General features: G+C 40.8%; 1 protein-coding gene across 1 annotated transcript in view; it reads right to left on the reverse strand.

Annotated features, from left to right (window-relative positions):
- Positions 1 to 11,392, reverse strand: part of LOC131926416 (solute carrier family 5 member 4-like) — a 63,597-nt gene extending 52,205 nt beyond the window's left edge. Inside the window, exons 1-4 of the mRNA XM_059281817.1 lie at positions 11,258 to 11,392; positions 10,473 to 10,544; positions 7,283 to 7,387; positions 6,032 to 6,091 (exon numbers count right to left, since the gene is read on the reverse strand). Coding sequence (XP_059137800.1) covers positions 6,032 to 6,091; positions 7,283 to 7,387; positions 10,473 to 10,544; positions 11,258 to 11,392 — 372 coding nt within the window. The remainder of the gene's footprint in view (positions 1 to 6,031; positions 6,092 to 7,282; positions 7,388 to 10,472; positions 10,545 to 11,257) is intronic.
- Between the last annotated feature and the right edge of the window lie 11,026 nt (positions 11,393 to 22,418).

Consider the following 22,418-nt stretch of genomic DNA (forward strand, 5'->3'; position numbering starts at 1 on the left):
TCATCACTCTGCTGGTCAACAACCTGTCAGATTGGAGTAACAGAAACCAAATAACCAAATATCCACCCAAAAAAAGTAAGACCAGATATCCACACCAAGAAATACTATGACTGTCATAACTTCAGATGCTTAAATCCCAGTGCAAAACCACAAACACGAGCAACCAAAACAGCATTCCTGTTCCAGAAGCCAGCATCACTATTGCAAAATTCCCCAAGAAAAGCAATCTATTGGAAGCACAAGACAATGGGTTCAAAACAGCAATTATGAGTTTGTTCAAGGACCTTAACAAGGATATGAACAAATATCATATGAAAACCATCAAAACACAAACAGTTGAATGAAATAATAAAAACAATTCAAGACATGGAAACAGAACTTAGCAAAGAAATAAAATTACTAAAGAAGAGCCAAACTGAAATAGACCTCAAAATGGAAAATTCAGGAATGCAAACACAGAGCTCAGAGGAAAACCATATCAACAGACTAGATGAAATGGAAGGTAAACATTAGATCTTGAAGATAAGGTAGGAGAAACCAATAGCTCAGTCAAATAAAATGTTCAATCTGAAAAGAAAAACCGAGGCACAAGATGTCCAGGAACCCTGGGACACTATGAAAAGATCAAATCTATGAATAGCAGGAATAGAGGAAGGAGAAGAAACCCAGGTCAATGGCACAGAAAATATTCTTTTCAATAATAGAAGACTTTTCAAATAATAGAAGAAAGAGGTACCTACAAGGTGCAAGAGGCACACTGAACCAAAAAATACAGGGCCAGAAAAGAAACTCTCCACAACTCATAATCATCAAAACATTAAATGTGCAGAACAAAGAAAGGACAAAAGCTGGGCCTGGAGAGATGGCTCAGATGGTTAAGAGCACGGGCTGCTCTTCCAGAGGTCCTGAGTTCAATTCCCAGTAACCACATGGTGGCTCACAACCATCTGTAATGAGATCTGGTGCCCTCTTCTGGTGTGCAGGCAGAACACTATATACATAATAAATAATTCTTAAAAAAATAAATAAATAAAAAAATAAAAAATAAAAAAATAAAAAGCTGCTGCCAGGGGAAAAGACCAATTCACACGTAAAGGCAGACCTATTAGAATAACATCTGACCTTTCAGCAGAGATTCTGAAAACCAGAAAGGCTTAGATGGATGTTCTATAAGACTGAAGATGCCTGCTCAGTCTACTAGACCCAGAGAAAACTATCTCCCACAATCGAAGGAGAAAGAAAAAAAATTATACACTAAAAACACATTTAACCAATTTTGTCCACTGATACAGCTCTACAAAAGACACCAGAAGGAAAATTTCAAGCCTGAAATGAAGGTTAGCTGTACACAAGAGGACAAAAGGAATAAATAACCCCAGAACAGTTGACCAAAGGAAGTAAAAGCAACAACATTACAAGAATTAAACACTGATAAGTAATAACCCTCAATATTAACTGTCTCATTTAAAAGACACAGACTAACAGATTAGATTAGAAAACAGGATCCATCTTCCTGCTGCATCCAAGAAACATAAATAACCATCAAGGACAGAAACCACCTTAGGGCAAAAGCATGATGAATGTTATTGAAAGCAAATGGAACCAAGCAGCAATCTGGTGTGGCTATTTTAATATTAAACAAAATAGCCTCAAGTGAAGACTAACCAAAGACAGGGAAGGACACTATCTACTCATTAAAAGAAAAATCCGCCAAGAAGATATTAACGCACCAAACATTTATGCCCCAAACACAAGGACACACAATTTCTTAAAGAAACACTATGACATCAAAAATCATGCATTGACCTTAACACAGTGAGAGGGAGTAACACCAGTTCCCCACTCTTACCAAAAGACAGATTGTCCAGACAAAAACTAAGCAGATAGCACAAGCACTAAGATCAACAATTTATAAATGGGACCCATGAGACAGACAAGCTTCTGTGCTGCAAAGGACACTGTCATTCAGACAAAGCAGCAGCCTACAGAATGGGAAAAGACCTTTAACAACCCCGTATCTAAAAGATAATTAGTATCTAAAATACATAAGGAATTTTAAAAACTGAATATCGAGAAAAAAATAACCCAATGTAAAAATGGGGTACAGAAATAAGCAGAGTTCTCAAAACATAAAATACAAGTGGCTGAGAAACACTGAAAGGAAGGTTCAGTGCCCAAAGCCATCAGGAAAATGCAAATCAAAACTACAGCCACTATGAAAATCTTTGTGGTGGTTCCTCAGGAATCTGGGAATAGATCTATCTCAAAATCCAACTATATCACTCTTGGGTATATACATCAAGGCTTCTACACCCTACTACAGAGATCCTTGCTCATCATGTTCATTGATTCTCTATTCATAACAGTCAGAATTTGGAAACAGCCTAGGTGTCCATCAACTGGTGGATAGATAAGGAAAAGGAATTACATTTACACGATGGGATATTACTGAGCTGTTAAGAAAAAATGAAATTTGCAGATAAATGAATGGAGCTAGAAAAAAAATCATCCTGAAGTAACCCAGACCCAAAAAGACAAATATTGGGTTTTGTTTTTTGTTTTTTTTTCTTATATGTGGATGGTAGCTTTTTAAGCTTTTGAAATGTGTGGTACAATTCAAATAACTACAGAGGTCGAGTACCAAGTAAAGGATTTAGGGAGGGAGGCTTTCCTAAGGAAGGAAAAGGTGAATATATTGTTATGGAGATACAAAAGGGAAACTAGGAGGATTAACTAGGGAGGGAAATGGAAAAGAAGGGAAAGGAGGGAATGTGGGGAGGGAAAACTACCACTAGAGGCCATTTGAAAAAAAACATATAGAAACTGACTACTGTAGAAACTGCCCTAAAATGTGTATATAAATGAACACAATCTAAATGGAGTCACCAAATAACAGGGGAGACAATGCTCCACTAGATACCTTATGCTGTGAAGTAAAATCTCCAGTGCCAGGGATGAGTTATATCTTCTTGAGTCATTGGCAAGGGGGCTCGTGTAAACCCCCAAATACCACAGGCTATTGCCAAGGCTATTGGTTATTCTCCACAACCTGATGGCATGTCCTGTTGCTGAAGACAACATTTACTTATATCATAGAGAAGTCAAGCTGATGCCTAACTAGAAGTTTTACCCTTACTGACTAGCATTCATGGTACTGCAGAGTACACTGCATGCCACTGGAGGAGAAAGGTAGTCATCAAAATCACCCAGCTACAAATGTTATGACCTACAACAGTGACCTGCTTATAAGATATACTGGTGTAATAGTGACTCAAAGGTTATGGGAGTAACCAAATACTTTGTGATCAGATTTTAAGGCCCACTCCATGAAATGGAATCCACACCTGACAGTGCTAAAGAGGCCAGGAACCTGAGTAGGTAGGCAACAGGCCTAGGGGGAAACCTAATACTAGTATTCTGACAAAGGAACATAGCAATAAAATGACTCCTAATGACATATTGCTATACCTGTAGATCAGAACCTCACCCAGCTCACTTTAGAGAAGCTTTAAACCTATGAAATTTCCTCTTACAACTGCCTTCCTTGTGTACCAATACCCTAACTAGACATCATATCTTACCAAATAAAACCCCCAGTACTAGAAATGATTTATATCTTTTTGAGTCATTGGCCAATGGGTTCCCAAACCCCACTCCAAATATTACAGACTATTGTCAGTGTTACTGGTTACCTTCCACAGCCTAATGGTAAGATCTTATTGTTGAAGTTATTGCATACTTATGTCATTGAACAAAATAGGTAGAGTTGGTGCTCAACTAGCTTTACCCCTACTGAGTGATGTTTATAGTGTTTAAAAACTAATGGGAGAGAAAATCAATCACCAATCTCACTCACCTACAAACCTTGTGAGTTATAATAGTAACTTGCTGTAAGATATATCCACGGTGTAATAGTGGCAAAAATGTGGGAGTAACCAACCAATGTTAGATTGGATTTAAGCCCTGTTCCAAGAGATGGGCCCATTACTGACATTGTTACTGATGCTAAGAACCTGAGATAAGACAGCTTATAAGCCACAAGGGAAAATCTTCTACTATTAGTCTGCCAAATGAACAAAGCAATAAAATGTCTCCTAATGACATATCCTATATCCATAGATCAGTGCATCACTCAACCTTCATCAGAGAGGCCTCTTTTTGCCAGAGATCCAGAAGTGGTCCATGTACAGAGAATAAAAGACTTCGGAGCACTCAGCACTCAATGGGAGGTCTTTATCACATTTCTCACCTGAAAGCTCAGTGATTAGGAGGTATGGCCTACCCTGGTAATCATATTGGTGAATAATCTGTCATCATAGAGCCTTCATCCAGTAACTGATAGAAGCAGATGCAGAGATTCACAACTAGCACCAGGCCGAGCCCCAGGAATCCAGTCAAAGAGAAGGAAGAGGGACTATATGGGCAAGGGGAGTCAAGATCATGATGACAACTGAACCAAGACCATAGGAATTCACTAACTTTAGACAGACAGTGGTGGAAATGCATGGGATCGGCCTAGACCCTCTGCATACGGAAGACAGTTGTGGAGCTGGGTCTGTTTGAGGGGCCCCTGATCACAGTGTGATCAGGATCTATCCCTGGTGTATGAGCTGGCTTTCTGGAGCCCATTGCCTATGGTCAAACACCTTGCTCAACCTTGATGCAGTGGGGAGGGGCTTGGTCCTACTTCAACTGAATGTACCAGGTTTTGCTGTCTCCTCCATGGGAGGACTTATCCTTTTGGAGGAGGGAATCAGGGGTGGGCTGGAGGGAAAGGCGGGCGAGGGGGAGGAGGGATGAGAGGGGGGATTTGTGGTTAATATGTAAAATAAATTTTAAAATATTTTTTAATTGAAAAAAAAAGAAAGAAAAGCTGGCTAGAAACAAACCATGCTAAGGCTGGGCATTCATAAGTTAAAAAAAAAAAAAGAACAAAAGAAAGAAAAGAAATTAACTAAAACATACATACATGAAATTAACTAAAACATAGATACATGGAATTAACTAAAGCACAGATGCATGGAATGAACTAAAACACAGATGCATGAAATAAACTAAAATGTAGATGCATGGAATTAACTAACACATACACCAAAGGCACCTATTCCCATTCCCAAGGGGAGTCATTGCTTTTCCTGTTAACCCCTTATCACCCCATTGTAATCTCAGCTCCACTAATGGAGGTTCCACACCAAATCCACCCTCAATTATCATTTGTCATTAAGCCTATTGTCTCTGTCCCAGGAAGATCTCCCTTTCCAATCTATTCCCCTCCTATGAAAGTATGGTTTATTTTGTACTGTCTTTGTTAAATTGCCACCCAGAGGTCACTTAAACAAGTTGATTCTCCTCTCAGCTGATCTAGTAGAGCATTAGGATTAAAATATGAATCTGGTCATGAACCCTGAGTTTCTGAACATCCATGATGCTCACTTCCCAGAAGGTGAGAGGATGAATGTCTTTCACAATTGAACCCCCACCACACACTGCTCCCCAACACACACACACACACACACACACACACACACACACACACACACACACACACACGCAAACCTACCTCAGTCTCCTACCACACTTCCTGCACATGCTCTCTATTTTTTTTAACTGACCTCCAAACAATGTAAGATCTTTCATGATGTTTAGCCTCTGAATGTTTTCTCTAGCATTCTGGGATCTGACTTTTCCTGCCTACAAAGGAGATGCCCCTCAGGGTAATGCCAGGTCATTTCTGATTCCTTCTGATGAGTGTCTCTTAAAACACATGGGTGGTCCTAGACTCAGCTTCCCACACCAGGTAAAGATGACCACAGTGGTCATGACACAGGGCCTTACAGATTTCTCACCAGTCTGAGGCCACATTCTGCACTGACCCCTTCCAGGAAAGGAATGGGATCTTTGTCACCCATATATTTTTAGCAGTAGACCAGGAGAAGGTTGAATATTAAGTTTCACTCCAAAGATGTTAGTGAAGAAAAGCATTCTGGAGATTACTTCTGGAATGCTCATTTGTAGATGTGTGGATACTCACCCCTGCCTTGATGTAGATGGGGACAAACACCCACCCGAGAACTAGCACCATAAGGAGGGCCTGTAAGAAACCGAGGAGGGAGTGTAAAGTTAAAGAGGTACTGCTTGGGAGACATACACCACTGAGTAGAAAACCAGAGAAAGATATTTCATTATATCTTGTCCTACTGAACAGTTGAGATCCTCTGACAACTGTTACTTCCTTTCCTCTGTGTTTATGATTCAGAGGCCAACACTTCCTGAGACATAGGATATGACCCAAGATGTGAGATGAAAGATGATCAGACTACATGGCAGAGGGGGGCCTAGTTTAGCCACTGGAAAAGCATAAAATCTTATCACAAAGTATTACCCTTGAATGGTAGGCAGTGAGCAAGATATTCTTGAATGGATAAAGCAATCAAAAGGAAATCTGGAGCTACATGAAGATTCTGGGTGCTAATCATACCTCCCAAGACAAAACAATAGCAAAGACACAACCAATTGTTACCACATGGCGTTTGTAGGTTCTTGACAGGTGTACCCATGTTGCTTCAACAACCAAGTGAGGCAGCTACTTTAAGCAGTTATTCTTATAGAAGTGGAAACTGCACCTCATAGAGTTTAGACAAGCACAGTGTCACAGGCTAAAGGGGGACAGCTGAGTTATCTGCAGCCCATGGGTCACACCGAGGGCCATCTGAACGTGACTCTAGAGGCAAAGTCCATGGCACTATCAGAATCAAACTCTAGCCAAAGGGCATATCTGGAGGATGGGTATATACTGGAGGCCCTCATGCTACTATTATAAAAATTAGGAGATATCCATAACAAGGGAAGAGCAAGGTATTTATGGTGATTCCCAGTCACTCCTAAGTCCATCTAGGGATGGTCTGTCTAGACTTTGACCATGATCTGACTTTCTTCTACACTGGTGTCTTCCACTCACCAGTATGCACACACTACACAAAAACATTGAGGGCAGAGATAAGATCAAGCTCCTGCAGCATGTGCTAAGTCCTTAACATTGTCTGTGAGGGAAGTCCTCTCAAAGGGTCCCTCAGTATGCTGTGCAGATTCTCTCCCAATGTTCTCTACACCACTGAGGTCATTTGGAAGCTTCTCACAAGGGGGAACCATTGCTTTTGTATTTTATGTAGTTGATTCCTATAAATATGGGGTCCAGGAAGGAGAGAGAAAATTGAGAGTTCATTTGGTCCTGGGGAAGTGAAAGCGGATGTTGAGTTATAGGACATCTTTTGACATCACTCACATTCCATTCCACCGCTGCAGTGGCAATCCCTGAAGCTGCTCCCGTTCCAGCCAGACCCACAAAATGGTTACTGCCAATGTTACTGGCAAAGAGAGAGGCACCCATCTGAAATGCAAAATAAAGAGTGTGGCTGAAGTTAAAAAGATCCAAAGTAGAGTTATTGACAACAGAAGATGTTGTGTTTCAATCACTTCTTAGAACAGAATTCTATCAACTGCAGTTAATGGTCTGAAATTGTGTGTGCATATGTGTGTGTGTGTGTGTGTGTGTGTGTGTGTGAGAGAGAGAGAGAGAGAGAGAGAGAGAGAGAGAGAGAGAGACAGACAGAGACAGAGACAGAGAAACAGACAGACAGACAGATAGACAGAGACAGACAGAGAGGCAGAGAGGCAGAGACAAAGAGAGATTTTGGAGGAGTCCTTTTGTTTTATTGAACAAAAGACACACTATCTGAGGCAGAAGGAAACCAAATGTTTACATAGAATGTATCATTGAATATCAATGAAAAATACCCTCCAATGGTTTCCTTTAAAGATTGCCTTACAGGGACTGGAGAGATGGCTCGGTAGATAAAGCATTTTTGGTGCAAGGTTGAAGACTGCACTTAAGACCCCAGAACCCAGTAAATCCAGACAGTTGTGTCAGCAACCTTAATCTCAGGATTCAAGGGTGGAAACTGGGGTCAAACTAATTCTTGCTAGAAGTGGTGAGCTCCAGGTTCAGGGAGAGACTTGTCTAAATCAATGAAGTGGAAAGTGACCCAGGAAGAAACAGTGTAAACTTTAGGCCCCCACATGAGAGTATACCCATACAAATGCACAGCTTCATACACACATACACCCTCACACATGCAGACATGCATCCACACACATACCAAATACCACACACATACACAGGGTAAAACAATTACTTTGCATGCTGGATGTGGTGGCACACACATGAAAACTTAGCAGGTGGGAGGCTGAAGTAAAAGAATCACAAGTTCAAAGCTAGCCTCTGCTGTACGCTAAGACCCTACTTCACAAAAACCAAAACAAACAGCAGGTTGCTCTGCCATGTAGAGCAGTGCATACCTATGATTCCAGTACTTGACTGGTGGAGCCAGGAGAACTGAGTTTGAGGCCAGCCTAGGAATTAGTTCCAGAGATCCTGTCTCAAATTTAAAAAAAAAAATTTAAAGCAAAAGATCTCTTTTGAAGAAGGAAGAGGAGGAAGAGAAGGAGGAGGAGGAGGAGGAGGAGGAGGAGAAGGAGGAAAAGAAGAAGAAGGAGGAGAAGGAGGAGAAGAAACTCTAACCATCCAATCGCTAAAGCATTTTTTCCTACTTGACTAGTGCTAAAGACTTCATTGGTACACTGACTGCTTATTCTCATAGGAACTGAATTTCTTTTCACACCAATTTAACATCTAACCACAACAATCATATTTCTGCTTAAGTGATTTACATCATCTTGTTTTAGTTTGGGTAGGTTATATCTATCTAGAATTCATTTTTTTTTTTTTTTTTAGATTTTCCAGTGTGTGGAATTCTTATAATTCTTTAGAATAGCTTATGCATTTTTGGTAAGACTGACTTTGGATTCTCATCTGTGATCTGTTTCAGTGAAAGCCCCATGGGCTGCTATGTGAATGGAATTTTTTGTAGACAGCTGTTAGGTCCATTGAATTATGGTATCATTTAACTGTAGAGTTTCCAAGTTTTTCCCTGTCACCTGCCGATTGGTGAGGATGCATTTTTGCATGACATAGAGCAAACCTAACCCTTTATCTCCACAACAGGTTGAAGAATGCAACTTAAAGATTTTGAATGACTAAATTGTTTTAAAACCTCAAGAGTGATGATATTTTGGGGAAAGTGGAAATAAAGGTAAATTTCTTTTCTGTAAACAGTTTTGTTGGAAGATAACCAAGCTCATTGGTTTAACACATTGACTATGGGCACCTTTTGTGCTGCATTGGCAGGACTGTGTTGTTGAAGGTTATACAGCCCATGGACCCTAACATGCTTACAATTTTGCCTCCCAGAAAAGCTTTTCAAGCACTGCCTTGAGGTACTTTGATGTTTCTGCCCATATACATTTAAATAAGCCCCTTTGGCCCACTGCCAGGCCCTCATAAGAGTTTTATGATTTAAACCAATCTTAAGGACCTCATACTCCAGAATGAGGGAATTCCTCTCCAATCTCCAAGCCTAGGACCTTCTTTTCAGTCACCTTCCTTTCTGTGCTGTTATCTGCTGTTCTTAAGCCTCAAATGCCAAGAGTGGTCTTATGAGAGGCCATGGATGAGTACCAAACCTTATTCAGCAAAACTGGAATTTGGGAACCTCAGAGTGCTGTATCTACTCCCACACTTTCAATCCTCTACACATTACTTTTTCAATTCAGCTAACTGGATGAAATTGAGATACGTTGCAGCTTTAGGGCTGGCTAATACATGTTTGGGGAAGGCAATGTCTGACTACATGTCAAAAATGAAAGTCTATTTTGTACTTGCAGCAAGCTAGGTCATTTCCCAATCCCCATTTCCCTCCAACCAATATAGACTAGTAAAACAGATTTTTGATAGAGTCATTTCCTGAGAACCTACTACACACAGAATCCAACTCTAACACTTTCTAGGGTCAGAAAGATGCAGCCTCTTACAATGGAAATCTAGCCAAAATGTTTACACATTAAAACACAGAAAGGAAAATGCCCAAGAGGTAAGAGTTGAAGAAGATGGCCATAAACACCATCACAAGGGCATAACACACTATCAGAGAGACTACATACAACATAAGAGTTAGCCAGAAATACCTGGCAGGGCTGGAATGATCAGGGACTTATCTGGACATTGAAAGAAAAGCAGAGTCAGACTAACCTGGAAACAGGGCAGAATTAGCTCAGGATTGGGAACAAAGGAAGAGTGTTTGGAGCTAGTAAGAAGCCAAGGAGGAAGGCTCTTGATAATACTCCTGGGGAAAGAACATGAGTAGAGCTCAATTGAGGACTCCTGAAGGCAAGGCTGAGCCTCTCAATTCGTGGCACTCCAGTTTCTCTATAATTGGCCATAACCCTGAAGTCAAAGATTTCAGAAAGGAGCCACCAGCACATCATTAATGATTAATATTCCCAATGTAAACATGGAGAATGAATGAGTGAATGAATGAATAAACGAATGTATCTCCAGAAATCTCTGTCCCACTTACCGGCCACCAAGACACATCTCGACCAGCCAGGAAGAAGCCTCCAACAGTGCCTCTGTTGCTTCTCACCATTGCCTGAGTAGGAAGGAAGAAGAGAGAGGGGTAAAGAGCAGCAGGTGCAGTGCTCCAGTCCCACTGGCCAGGGTGGAGCAGTAGTGGATTTTCAGCACTGTTGCGTGGACCGATGCTCAGTGGAATTCAAGGACCAGGAGGATTTTAAGAAACCATCCTCTCTGAAGAGCAGCCATTTGCTGTGAGCTGCGAAAACAGTATGAGGTGCTGTGCTGTGATGGGTGAATATTTGCACCATAGAATTCAATACTGAAAATGAATGAAGAGAACACTAATGATTTCAGTGGCCAACTCACCAAGTCAGAAATTCAAACAATATTGAGAAATAAAGAAAACGAGATAGTACGTTCCCCCCCCCTTTTTTTTTCCAGATGCTGGAGATGTAAACAGAGTAAGTCTGCTGTTCTCAGTCTTCTCTCTATTCAAATAATTATGTTGCCTGGGCTACAAAGTGAGTTCCAGGAAAGACGCAAAGCTACACAGAGAAACCCTGTCTTGAAAAACTAAAAAAAAAATAATAATAATAATAATTATGTTGCCTTAAAAATGAGCCCACCCAGCACTACCACATACCAGAAAATGATTCATATAGAAAGACAATGACATTAGTAACAATCTATTGTTGTCTCAGTTTACCATGACACACCTCTTCCATTCTAAGACACTGTCCCCCGAGCCTGGTGCCCACCCAAAAAGCCTGCATGGTTCCCACATACCCACAGTCCCACAGCTAGCACAACTATGAAATAGATGACAATAACAGAGATGTCAGCAGCATTTTGAATGCGCTCTGACATTGCAGGAGGCCCTTCAGGCTGAGCTGTAGTACCAGGACTTAATGTGCTAGCCATGGCTTCAGGCGGTTCTGTTTCCTTCCTACAGATGACTTCTATCTTTATGTAGGCATGGGGTTAATGATCAAACCTCAGGTAAATGGAGCAAGATATCAGAGATGATCTTGGACACATGGACCTTAAACTTCTCCCATGTGTCCAGGTTTTGGGACCTTAGCCCCTTCAGCAGTCAATATACTTGGTAGTGTATAAGAGTAAGCGATAAAAGTGAGAAATGGGGTTCAAACTGAAAGTGATGAGCGGAATGTTTGTTGATGGAAAAGACAGCACATTCACGACTGGACAGGCTCAGCTGCAGACTAGGGAGAGTGGAAGAGAGCCAAAGAGGGAAGATGCAAAGAGGTGACAGAGCAGAACAGAGGAAGGGCTGAGGAAAAGGTCCCTTTTAAAGCACATAGTATTCTCTATGGTAGAAAAGTTATCCCTTGAAAACAAGGTTAATTATTTATTTATTTCAAAGTTTCCAAAGCCCTGTATTTCTTTGGGGCTTATAATTTGGATGAAATTTACGTCACAGATCAAGACTATGGTGCTGTGGGATCCTGATCAGAGGGATGGGACTCTAAGGCTTCCCTATGGAACACGTTTTATTTATGCTAACACACTGGGCAGAGGCCCTGCTCTGTAGCTGGAGTTTTCCTGCCTGGCCCACAGTCAGAACAAATCTCTGTCACCCGCCAGTCCCATAGCTGCTCAGACCCAACCAAGTAAACACAGAGACTTATATTGCTTATAAACTGTATGGCCGTGGCAGGCTTCTTGCTAACTGTTCTTATATCTTAAATTAATCCATTTCTATAAATCTATACCTTGCCACGTGGCTCATGGCTTACTGGCTTACCGGCGTCTTCACATGCTGCTTGTCATGGCAGCGGCTGGCAGTGACTCTCTCTGCCTTCCTGTTCCAATTCTCCTCTCTGTTAGTCCTGCCTATACTTCCTGCCTGGCCACTGGCCAATCAGTGTTTTATTTATTGACCAGAGCAATTTAACATACAAACCATCCCACAGCACTACTCGAAATAACCAAATGACAAGAACAGCACAATAGGGCTTTCTAAATGTGATTCCTGCTATTTCATCTCCCACAGCTGATAACTTACCATTTTATGGGTTATCTTAAAACTTCAAGGTGTGATTCTATAGGTGACCTGGATGTGGAGGAAGAGGGGGCTACTTGGGCAATGTAGCAAGGTCTCAACATAAGCATTTTGGCAGAGACTTGGATGCATAGCAGCTGTGTTTTCTTTCTTCCAAGGTCTCTGGAAAGGCTTACCATGGTGGTTTGAATAGAAATGTCCCCCATGGCTCATAGGGAGTGGCAATATTAGGAGGTGTGGCCTTGTTGGAATAGGTGTGGCTTTGTTAGAGGAAGTGTGTCACTAGGGGGTAGGCTTTGAGGTCTCAGAAGCTCAAGCCCAGGCTCAGTGCTTACCATCACTGGAAGACCTGCTGCCTGCAGATCAAGACGTAGAACTCACAACATCTTGCTGTGGGATGTTCTGTATGGCAAATGTGTTGCTAATTAGTCAATAAATAAAACACTGATTGGCCATTGGCTAGGCAGGAAGTATAGGCGGGACAAGGAGGAGAATAAAGCTGGGAAGTGGAAGGCTGAGTCAGAGAGACACTGCCAGCTGCCACGATGACAAACAGCATGTGAAGATGCTGGTAAGCCACAAGCCACGTGGCAAGGTATAGACTTATAGAAATGGATTAATTTAAGCTATAAGAACAGTTAGCAAGAAGCCTGCCACGGCCATACAGTTTGAAACCAATATAAGTCTCTGTGTTTACTTGGTTGGGTCTGAGAGGCTGTGGGACTGGCAGGTGAGAGAGATTTGTCCTGACTGTGGGCCAGGCAGGAAAACTCTAGCTACACCTGCTGCCTGCAGATCAAGACGTAGAACTTTCAACTCCTCCTCCAGCACCATGTTTGTCTCCATGTCTACCAGCATGCCACCTTCCTGCCATGACAATAATAAACTAAACCTCTGAAACTGTAAGCCAGACCCAATTAAATGTTTTCCTTTATAAGAGTTGCTGTGATCATAGTGTCTCCTCATAGCAATAAAACCCAAACTAAGACAGAAGTTGGTACCAGGGGCTGGGGTATTGTTATGATAGGCCTGACCATGCTTCTGTATGGAGGAATACAGACTTTGGGAGTTTTAATTAGAAAAACAGTTGAACGCTCTAAGTGGGGCGTAATAGGCCATACCAGTAGGAACATGGAAGACACTGGTGTTGAGTGTGATTTGTACTGTGAGGGCCTCGCTCAAGAGGTTTCAGAGGAGAAGAATATTAGTATGTAGCCTAGAGATCTTTCTTACAATATTTTGGCCAAAAATGTGCCTATTTTTGCCCTAGTCAGAAAAGTTTGCCTGAGGCTAAATTGAAGAGTTTTAGATCAGTTGTGTTGGCAGAGGTGTTATTTATTAAGCAATGCTGTGTTACTCGTTAAGCAGTGCAGTTTACCATGTAAGAAAAGCCATGAACAAAACCCATTATAAGAGTTTATTAGGGGAAGGGAACAGAAGGGGGTGTTTAGGCCTATGGAAAGAAAGGTAGTGCAGGAAGAGAGGGGAGGGATAGATGGAACCTACTTTTTATAGGTTCCCCCTACACATGCACATATGGGCTTATGTAGCTATGACACGAATGCATATAGATTGCATGATCATGCTGCATGCAAATTATGTGATCACACAGTGCACAGATTACATAGGATATAAGGTTCTGAGATGACTAAGCCTCTTGCTTGGCCACTGAACAGCACATGTACAGTCATGTAGCTGGGGGAGCGGCTAGGAATTCTGACATTCCAGACTCTTTGTTTATTATAAAAATGGTAGAACGAGAATAGGGGCTCAGTGTCTCCCAAAACTTCTTCCAGCTGACTCAGTGGGCATCAGTTAACTTTTGAGGGTAGGAAAGGGGCTTTGGGGGTAGCTGGATGTCCTGAGGTAGTGGATTGCCCTCCACTGCTTTGAGAATCATCCATCACCTTCTGCTGCTTCAGGCTCTGTGACTGTTTGGATCTGACAAGGTGCTGGTGATGAATGATCCCCAGATAGAAACTTTCTTGGCAGTATGGAGAGGGCCCAAAGAAATACCATGGGTGACCAGGAAACCCTTGCACACAAGAGCAAAGTATAACATGAAAAGAAAAAAAAAGGCAAAGTATTCCTTGGGGGTTAGGTTATCCTGGAGAGAGAGTGAATTAGATGTGTAACTGATGTGAAGTCTTGATCAATAGATCCATGGAAGTCCTTGTTGAGTTCTGATTGCTGAGAAACACCTAACACAGAACTCCAGTCCAAGAGGAAATCAGTCAGAGAAAGGAGAAGCATTTGAAACCTCTGTTACAGGTGGCAGAGATTCTTATCGGTTACTGGAGTATAAGAAACTTCTATCACGTGGGGTTAAAACTCTGAGAGATTACAAGTATGAAGGCAGGATGGGAAACAATTAGCTAAAAAGATCTAAAGGAACAGGTTCCCCCAAACAGGGCTTAACCAAATCCTCTTACCAGGCTGGAGCTCTTCTACCGTGTTCAGTATTTATAGAGCCACCGGATTGCATGCCACACAGTGCCTTATGAACAGAGATGCATAAATTCTCACTCAAATATTTGCAAACCAAATCCGAGAACACATCAAAAGATCATTCAACATGATCAAGTGGGCTTCATCCCAGAGATGCAGGGATGAGTCAACAATAAATAAATAAATAAATAAATAAATAAATAAATAAATAAATAAATTTTATAAAAGCTGCACTTCATTAAGCTAGAAAAACCTAAAAGAAATGGAAAAATTTCTAGTTTCAGCCAAACCACCAAAACTAAACCAAGACGTCAGCAGCCTAAACAGACTCTAACAAATGAGGAGATTGAAATATTAAGAAAGGCCTTCCAGAAAACAAACAAAAACCCACAGATTCACACCATAATTCTACCTGATCACAATTTCAGATCTTAAGATGTACTATAAAGAAAAAATAGTTTATTTACATCTGCAGAAAGATATCATTAAATGATGCCATGGGTATTTATGATGGACTCATGTCCTTCTACCATTTAAAAATTAAAATATATATTACAGAGTCATAATAATAAAGACAATATGATATTGACACAAAAACAGACATGTAGACCCATGGAATAAAAGATCCAAAAATGGATACCTGTAACTTCATCCATTTAATATTTGACAAAGATGCCACAAACATGAGCTGGAGAAAATAAAATATCTTCAACAAATGGTGCTGTGAAAACTGGATGCCCATATGTAGAAGTGAAACCAGACCTGTATCTATCATCTTGCACACCAAATGGATCAAAGACTTAAATGTGAAACACTGAAACTGCTAGGAGAAAACATAGGCAGTACCTTAATATTTTATTTGTGTGCTCCAAAAAAGCTTATCTGGGGATCAGAGGAAAAATCCAGCCACTATATTAAATATAGAGGTCAGGCAGTGGTAACACACCTTTAATCCTAGCATTCGGGAGGCAGAAATTCATCCAGATCTCTGTGAGTTCAAGGCCACACTGGGAACAGAGCCAGGCATGGTGGCACATGCCTTTAATCCCAGTGCTAGTTAACCATGGAGGTCTGGAGGTCTGTACAGACAGACAGGAAGTGATAGAGCTAGGCAGAAAGAGGAAGTGATGTAGCTGGGCAGAGAGAGGAAGTAAGATTGCAGAATACAGAAAGGTATAAAGGCATGAGTATACAGGAAGTAGCTCTCTCTGGAGGCTGAGGAATTGGTAAGGTGAGGTTGGCTGTGGCTTGTCCTATGCCTCTGATCTCTCAGCTTTCACTCCAATATCTGGCTCCATGCTTTTTATTAATAGGACAATTTAGCAATTCATCTTACAGTACCCTACATGATATCGGTGTAGGAAAGAACTTTTTAGTTAGGACTCCATTTGCACGTTAAGGCCAACAATTGACAAGTGGACCTCAGAAAACTAAAAACCTTCTGTACAGCTAAAGAAACAACTAACTGGGTGAAAAGGAAGCCCACAGAATAGGAGAGAATCTTTGCCAGTTATACATCTGACGGAGGACAAATATATGTAAAGGACAGGATATTTAAAGAACTAAAAAAAAAAGTAATCAAAAAAGCAATCCATTCTCCTTTCAGAAAATGGATCTAGAACCTGAACAGAGTTCCCAAAAGAAGAAAAAGATGGGTAAGAAATATCTCAAAGAATGTTCATTGTCCCTAGCAATTAAGGAAATGCAAAACAAAGTAACTTCGAGATTTCATCCTTCTCCAGTCAAAATGGCAAAAAAACGAACAGGACAAGCTACAACAAACGCTGGAAGAGATGCAGAGGAAAGGGGACCCTCATTCACTGTTGATGGGATTGAAAACTGGTACAGCCACTATGGTATCTGTGTGGAGAACCCTCAAAGGGTTGAAAATGAATCCATCATATGACTCAGATACACCATTCCTTAGCACATTCCCAAAGGACTCCACAGGTGTTTGCTCAGCCATGTTCACTGCCGCTCTATTCATAATAGCTAGGAAAGGGAAACAACTTCAATGTCTTACAACCAATAAATGGATAGTAAAAATGTGGTACTGCCAGTAGCCACAGTGGGGTGGCAACAGGTGATGATTGAGATTCAGGGTGTTAGCTCACCAGGAGGCAACTGCCTGGTGGATAATTCTCAGGTAGGCAAGGCCCCTGTCCCTCCCCAGACTACAGACCCAGGAATGCCTTTTGCTTCTGCTATGCCTTTGCATACTTGCTATTGCTGTCTCTCTCTGACATCTGGCATGGTTGAAGTTGGTGTGGGGAAATCCCCCACTGCCTATAATGTAGTGTGTTTATCTCATGGACATTTCCTATTCCATTGGGTAGTTTTACCTGCAAATTATTATGAAGATGACTTCCTCCCTAGACTGTGCTGTCTAATTGAGAATAACATTAGCTTATACAGAGCCTTGATGAATATAAGTAAATACAAGGATATGTTTCACAGTTAAGGCCCATGAGTTCCACCTGAGAAGCTGCTTTAGATCGCAGCTCAGGTTAATGGTTAAGAGAACAACAGAAATTACTCAGGAGCCAAACTAGCTCTAATTCTCTTAATGTTGAAAAAATACAGTTACAAGTTTTTGGTGTGCATCATTTGGCTGAAACAAAGTCTTGTAATACTTCAAGTTTGATCAGATGTTTTGACAATAAACTTTGAGATGAAAAAAAACACAGAGAACAACCTAATGTCTATAAGGACACATAGCTGAGGTTAAGAAATACAAAGCAGCCCAACTCTTGAGGTTGATTGTTGATCAAAAGTGATGATTAACTTCTTGTACCCATTCCTGCCCTCAATCTCCTGATATAAGATGCTATTGATAAATGGGTATACACCCTGAAGATCTAAAGTACAGCTGACTGATTGTCTTTTATGTACAAAGGTTTAGGTTTGTGATTCCTTTAGGATTCCTTGTAATATTAATTTTATAGATATACAATAGAATTCTTTCTTGGTAGCTTTGGCATTCAGCCTGCCAGCAAGGGAGCTGGCTATGAAAAGATGCTTTCTGTCTGCTCATGTTCTGTTGATCTGCAATAAGCTACTTAGATGTAAATGTATATGGGATATTGGGATGACTTTGTTTGTAATCATGTAAGGGAGATGAAAAACTTGTTACCTGTACTCTGGAGGTGTGGGATGACTCCATAAATCTGGGACTCAAGGAGGTGGCCAGGCTCCCCTCTGCTCTTAGTAGCAGGTGTAAAATGAACCAAAATGAACTTGATGGGCCTTTCTCTTTCTCACTCTCAGCAGCCTCTGGTAAACTCAGTTCTTCTTTCTGTCAAAATGAGTTTACCTATTCCAAGAACCACATGCCAATAGAATGTGTGATATTTGCCCTTTGGGGGTCTGCCTTCATGATATTTAGCTTCTGTATGTTTTCCCTAGCATTCTGGGGTCTGACTTTTCCTGCCTACAAAGGAAATGCCCCTTAGGGTAATGCCAGGTCATTTCTGATTCCTTCTGATGAGTGTCTCTTAAAACACATGGGTGGTCCTAGACTCAGCTTCCCACACCAGGTAAAGATGACCACAGTGGTCACGACACAGGGCCTTACAGATTTCTCACTAGTCTGGGGCCACATTCTGCACTGACCCCTTCCAGGAAAGGAATGGGATCTTTGTCATCCATATATTTTTAGCAGTAGACCAGGAGAAGGTTGAGTATTAAGTTTCACTCCAAAGATGTTAGTGAAGAAAAGCATTCTGGAGATTACTTCTGGAATGCTCACTTGTAGATGTGTGGATACTCACCCCTGCCTTGATGTAGATGGGGACAAACACCCACCCAAGAACTAGCACCATAAGGAGGGCCTGTAAGAAACCGAGGAGGGAGTGTAAAGTTAAAGAGGTATGCTTGGAAGACATACACCACTGAGTAGAAAACCAGAAAAACAAAAGATAACAAACAAACAAAAAGCCATTTAATTAAATCTTGTCTCACTGAAACAGTTGAGATCCTTGGACAACTGTTATTTCCTTTCCTCTGTGTTTATGATTCAGAGGCCAACACTTCCTGAGACATAGGATGTGACCCATGATGTGAGGTGAAAGATGATCAGGCAACATGGCAGGGTGAAGCCTAGTTTGACCACTGGAAAAGCATAAAATCTTATCACAAAGTATTGCCCTTGAATGGCATGATATTCTTGAAAAGATAAAGCAATCAGAAGGATGAAGGAAATCTGGAGCTACATGAAGATTCTGAGTGCAGGTTCTTGACAGGTGTACCCATGTTGCTTCAACAACCAAGTGAGGCAGCTACTTTAAACAGTTGTCCTTATAGAAGTGGAAACTGCACCTCATAAAGATTAGACAAGCACAGTGTCACAGGCTAAAGGGGGACAGCTGAGTTATCTGCAGCCCATGGGTCACACCGAGGGCCATCTGAACGTGACTCTAGAGGCAAAGTCCATGGCACTATCAGAATCAAACTCTAGCCAAAGGGCATATCTGAAGGATGGGTATATACTGGAGGCCCTCATGCTACTATTGTAAAAATTAGGAGATATCCATAACAAGGGAAGAGCAAGGTATTTATGGTGATTCCCAGTCACTCCTAAGTCCATCTAGGGATGGTCTGTCTAGACTTTGACCATGATCTGACTTTCTTCTACACTGGTGTCTTCTACTCACCAGAAAGACACCAATGTTTTTGTGTCTTTCACTACACAAAAACATTGAGGGCAGAGATAAGATCAAGCTCCTGCAGCATGTGCCAAGTCCTTAACATTGTCTGTGAGGGAAGTCCTCTCAAAGGGTCCCTCAGTATGCTGTGCAGATTCTCTCCCAATGTTCTCTACACCACTGAGGTCATTTGGAAGCTTCTCACAAGGAGGAACCATTGCTTTTGTATTTTATGCAGTTGATTCCTAGAAATATGGGGTCCAGGAAGGAGAGAGAAAATTGAGAGTTCATTTGATCATGGGGAAGTGAAAGTGGGTGTTGAGTCATAGAGACAATGATTTTGGCAGGGACAACTATAGAAGAATTGTCAGAGTCAGTAGTGATGTAGTCAATGGTCCAGAGATGCTCAAAGGCAAAAAGATGGACTAACATAAAGAAAAACAGAAGGAATTTAGCAGATTCACTGTATGGGGTAGAGATTAGAATGAACAGATGTTTTTCAGAAGTACCTAGACCGTGGAGTCAGCACATGGCTGAGTCATTGTTTTTTTTAAATCCAATCAATTAGTGTGTGTCTTTGAATTGGTGAGGTAAGGCGACTTCTGTTCACTATTATGAATGGGGAGAGTTTGCTGTTGTTTGTTATTTTATTTTAGTTGTTCTGGTTGGTGGCTAATTGTTAGTTATATTCTTTTTATCCTGGTAGTGCTGGGTGCTTGCTCGTTTGCTGTATTGGATATGACTGGCTCCTTCCTCATTCTCCTTGATTGATCTCTTGCTTTCAGGGGCTGTACCATGCTCTTGTATATACTGTACCATACTCTTGTACATACTGTACCACACTCTTGTACATACTGTACCACACTCTTGTACATACTGTACCACACTCTTGTACATACTGTACCACACTCTTGTACATACTGTACCATACTCTTGTATATACTGTACCATACTATTGTATATACTGTACCACGCTCTTGTATATACTGTACCACACTCTTGTATATACTGTACCATACTCTTGTATATACAACTATCTTTCTTCCTCTGTGTGCGGCATTCCTTTGAGAATTTTCTAAAGTGCTGATTTAATTGTTATGAATTGCCTTAACTTGTGTTTGTTTTGAGATATTTTGATCTCTTCATCTATTTTTTCTTTTTCTTTTATTTTATCTGGAAGTCAGCAAGACCCAGCAAACCTCCTGCCTCTGTCCTGCTCAAAGCTAGAGTCATATTGTTATAATTCAAGGGACTTTTAATACATTCATAGGGCATTTGGAGAAAGTGGATTCAGACAGGTGCCACAGTATAAAGGGCAAAAAGAGTTCTGGGAGTTGGTGGTTAGGCTCTGGCTTTTGTGACTCTAAATGTGAGACTTATCCATGTTATCTAGGATTTCCCTATGTGATAAATGAGAGAGGCCACACATTTTTAACCTAAAGGAGGGAGGCTCCCACCGTGATAGGGCCTAGGGTGAGCTGCTGACTTGATATATTTGCTCTGTGCCCGCCTTCCTGGTGAAAGTGGCTTCAAGACTTTCAGCCATAGGCAGAACAGTGTATACATAATAAATAAATAAATCTTTAAAAAAAAAGATTTTCAGCCATAGACAGAACACTGTATACATAATAAATAAATAAATCTTTAAAAAAAAAGATTTTCAGCCATAGGCAGAACACTGTATACATAATAAATAAATAAATCTTTAAAAAAAAAAAGACTTTCAGCCATAGGCAGAACACTGCATACATAATAAATAAATAAATCTTTAAAAAAAAAAGACTTTCAGCCATAGGCAGAACACTGTATACATAATAAATAAATAAATCTTTTAAAAAAAAAAGATTTTCAGCCATAGGCAGAACACTGTATACATAATAAATAAATAAATCTTTAAAAAAAAAAAGATTTTCAGCCATAGCCAATCCCTCCTCCCCATTGGTCAGGGTGACATCCCTGGCTTGTTCTTGAGATCCAAACTCTGATCCTCAAGATGGTGCATAGGTGCTCTCAACCATCTCTCCAGTGCCTGGAACTCCTTGAACTATGCTGTGGCCCTCGCAACCCCTTTATGATCCGTAACCTCTATCTATGTAAGGGTATAGATAAGCTAGCTGTATGACATAGAAGAGTAGGAGCTGTGATTTAAGTCCGGTCGTCTGTTGGAAAAGACAACTTTGCAGGTTGCAGCCATCTACCCGATGTTTAGTCTGATGTTTTAGCCTCTGTATGGGTGGTTGTTTTTCCCTTACAGATGTTACAGTTTTTTTCTTTGAATTTTTGGTATTTTGTTGGATTGTGGGGAGGTTCACTCTGTTGTGTCTATTTGGAATTTTAAACACTTTCTGTGTTTGAATGTCATGTCTCTTTGTTAAGAAATTCACAGCTGTATCAATGAAAAGCTTGGCTGAACCACCAGTCTGTACCTCATCTCCTATTCCATTGATTCTCAGATTTGGGTCTCTTGAATGTATCCCAGGTTTCTTGGAGTTTTTGGCTATAATCATTTTTTCCTCTTGATCTATGTCTGTATATATTATTGTCTACGCCATCTTTAATATTCATTATTCTGCTCAGGTTTTTTTTTCTGTTGACAATGCTTTATATTGGGTTATTTATTTGACTGACTGATTCTTTCATTTCCAGAATTTACATTTATTGCTGTTTTCAGTGTTTCTATTCCATTGCCAATTTTTTCCTTGATATTTTTAAATTTTTTCCTCCAGCTAACTGATCCTCTTGCCAACTTTGGTCATTGTCTTGTCTATGTCATGAACAGATTTTATGTTGTTTTGTTTTGTTGTTTGTTTTGTTTTTTTGAGACAGGGTTTCT

This window comes from Peromyscus eremicus, chromosome 16_21, assembly GCF_949786415.1.
Source record: "Peromyscus eremicus chromosome 16_21, PerEre_H2_v1, whole genome shotgun sequence".
In the NCBI taxonomy this organism is placed as follows: Eukaryota; Metazoa; Chordata; class Mammalia; order Rodentia; family Cricetidae; genus Peromyscus; species Peromyscus eremicus.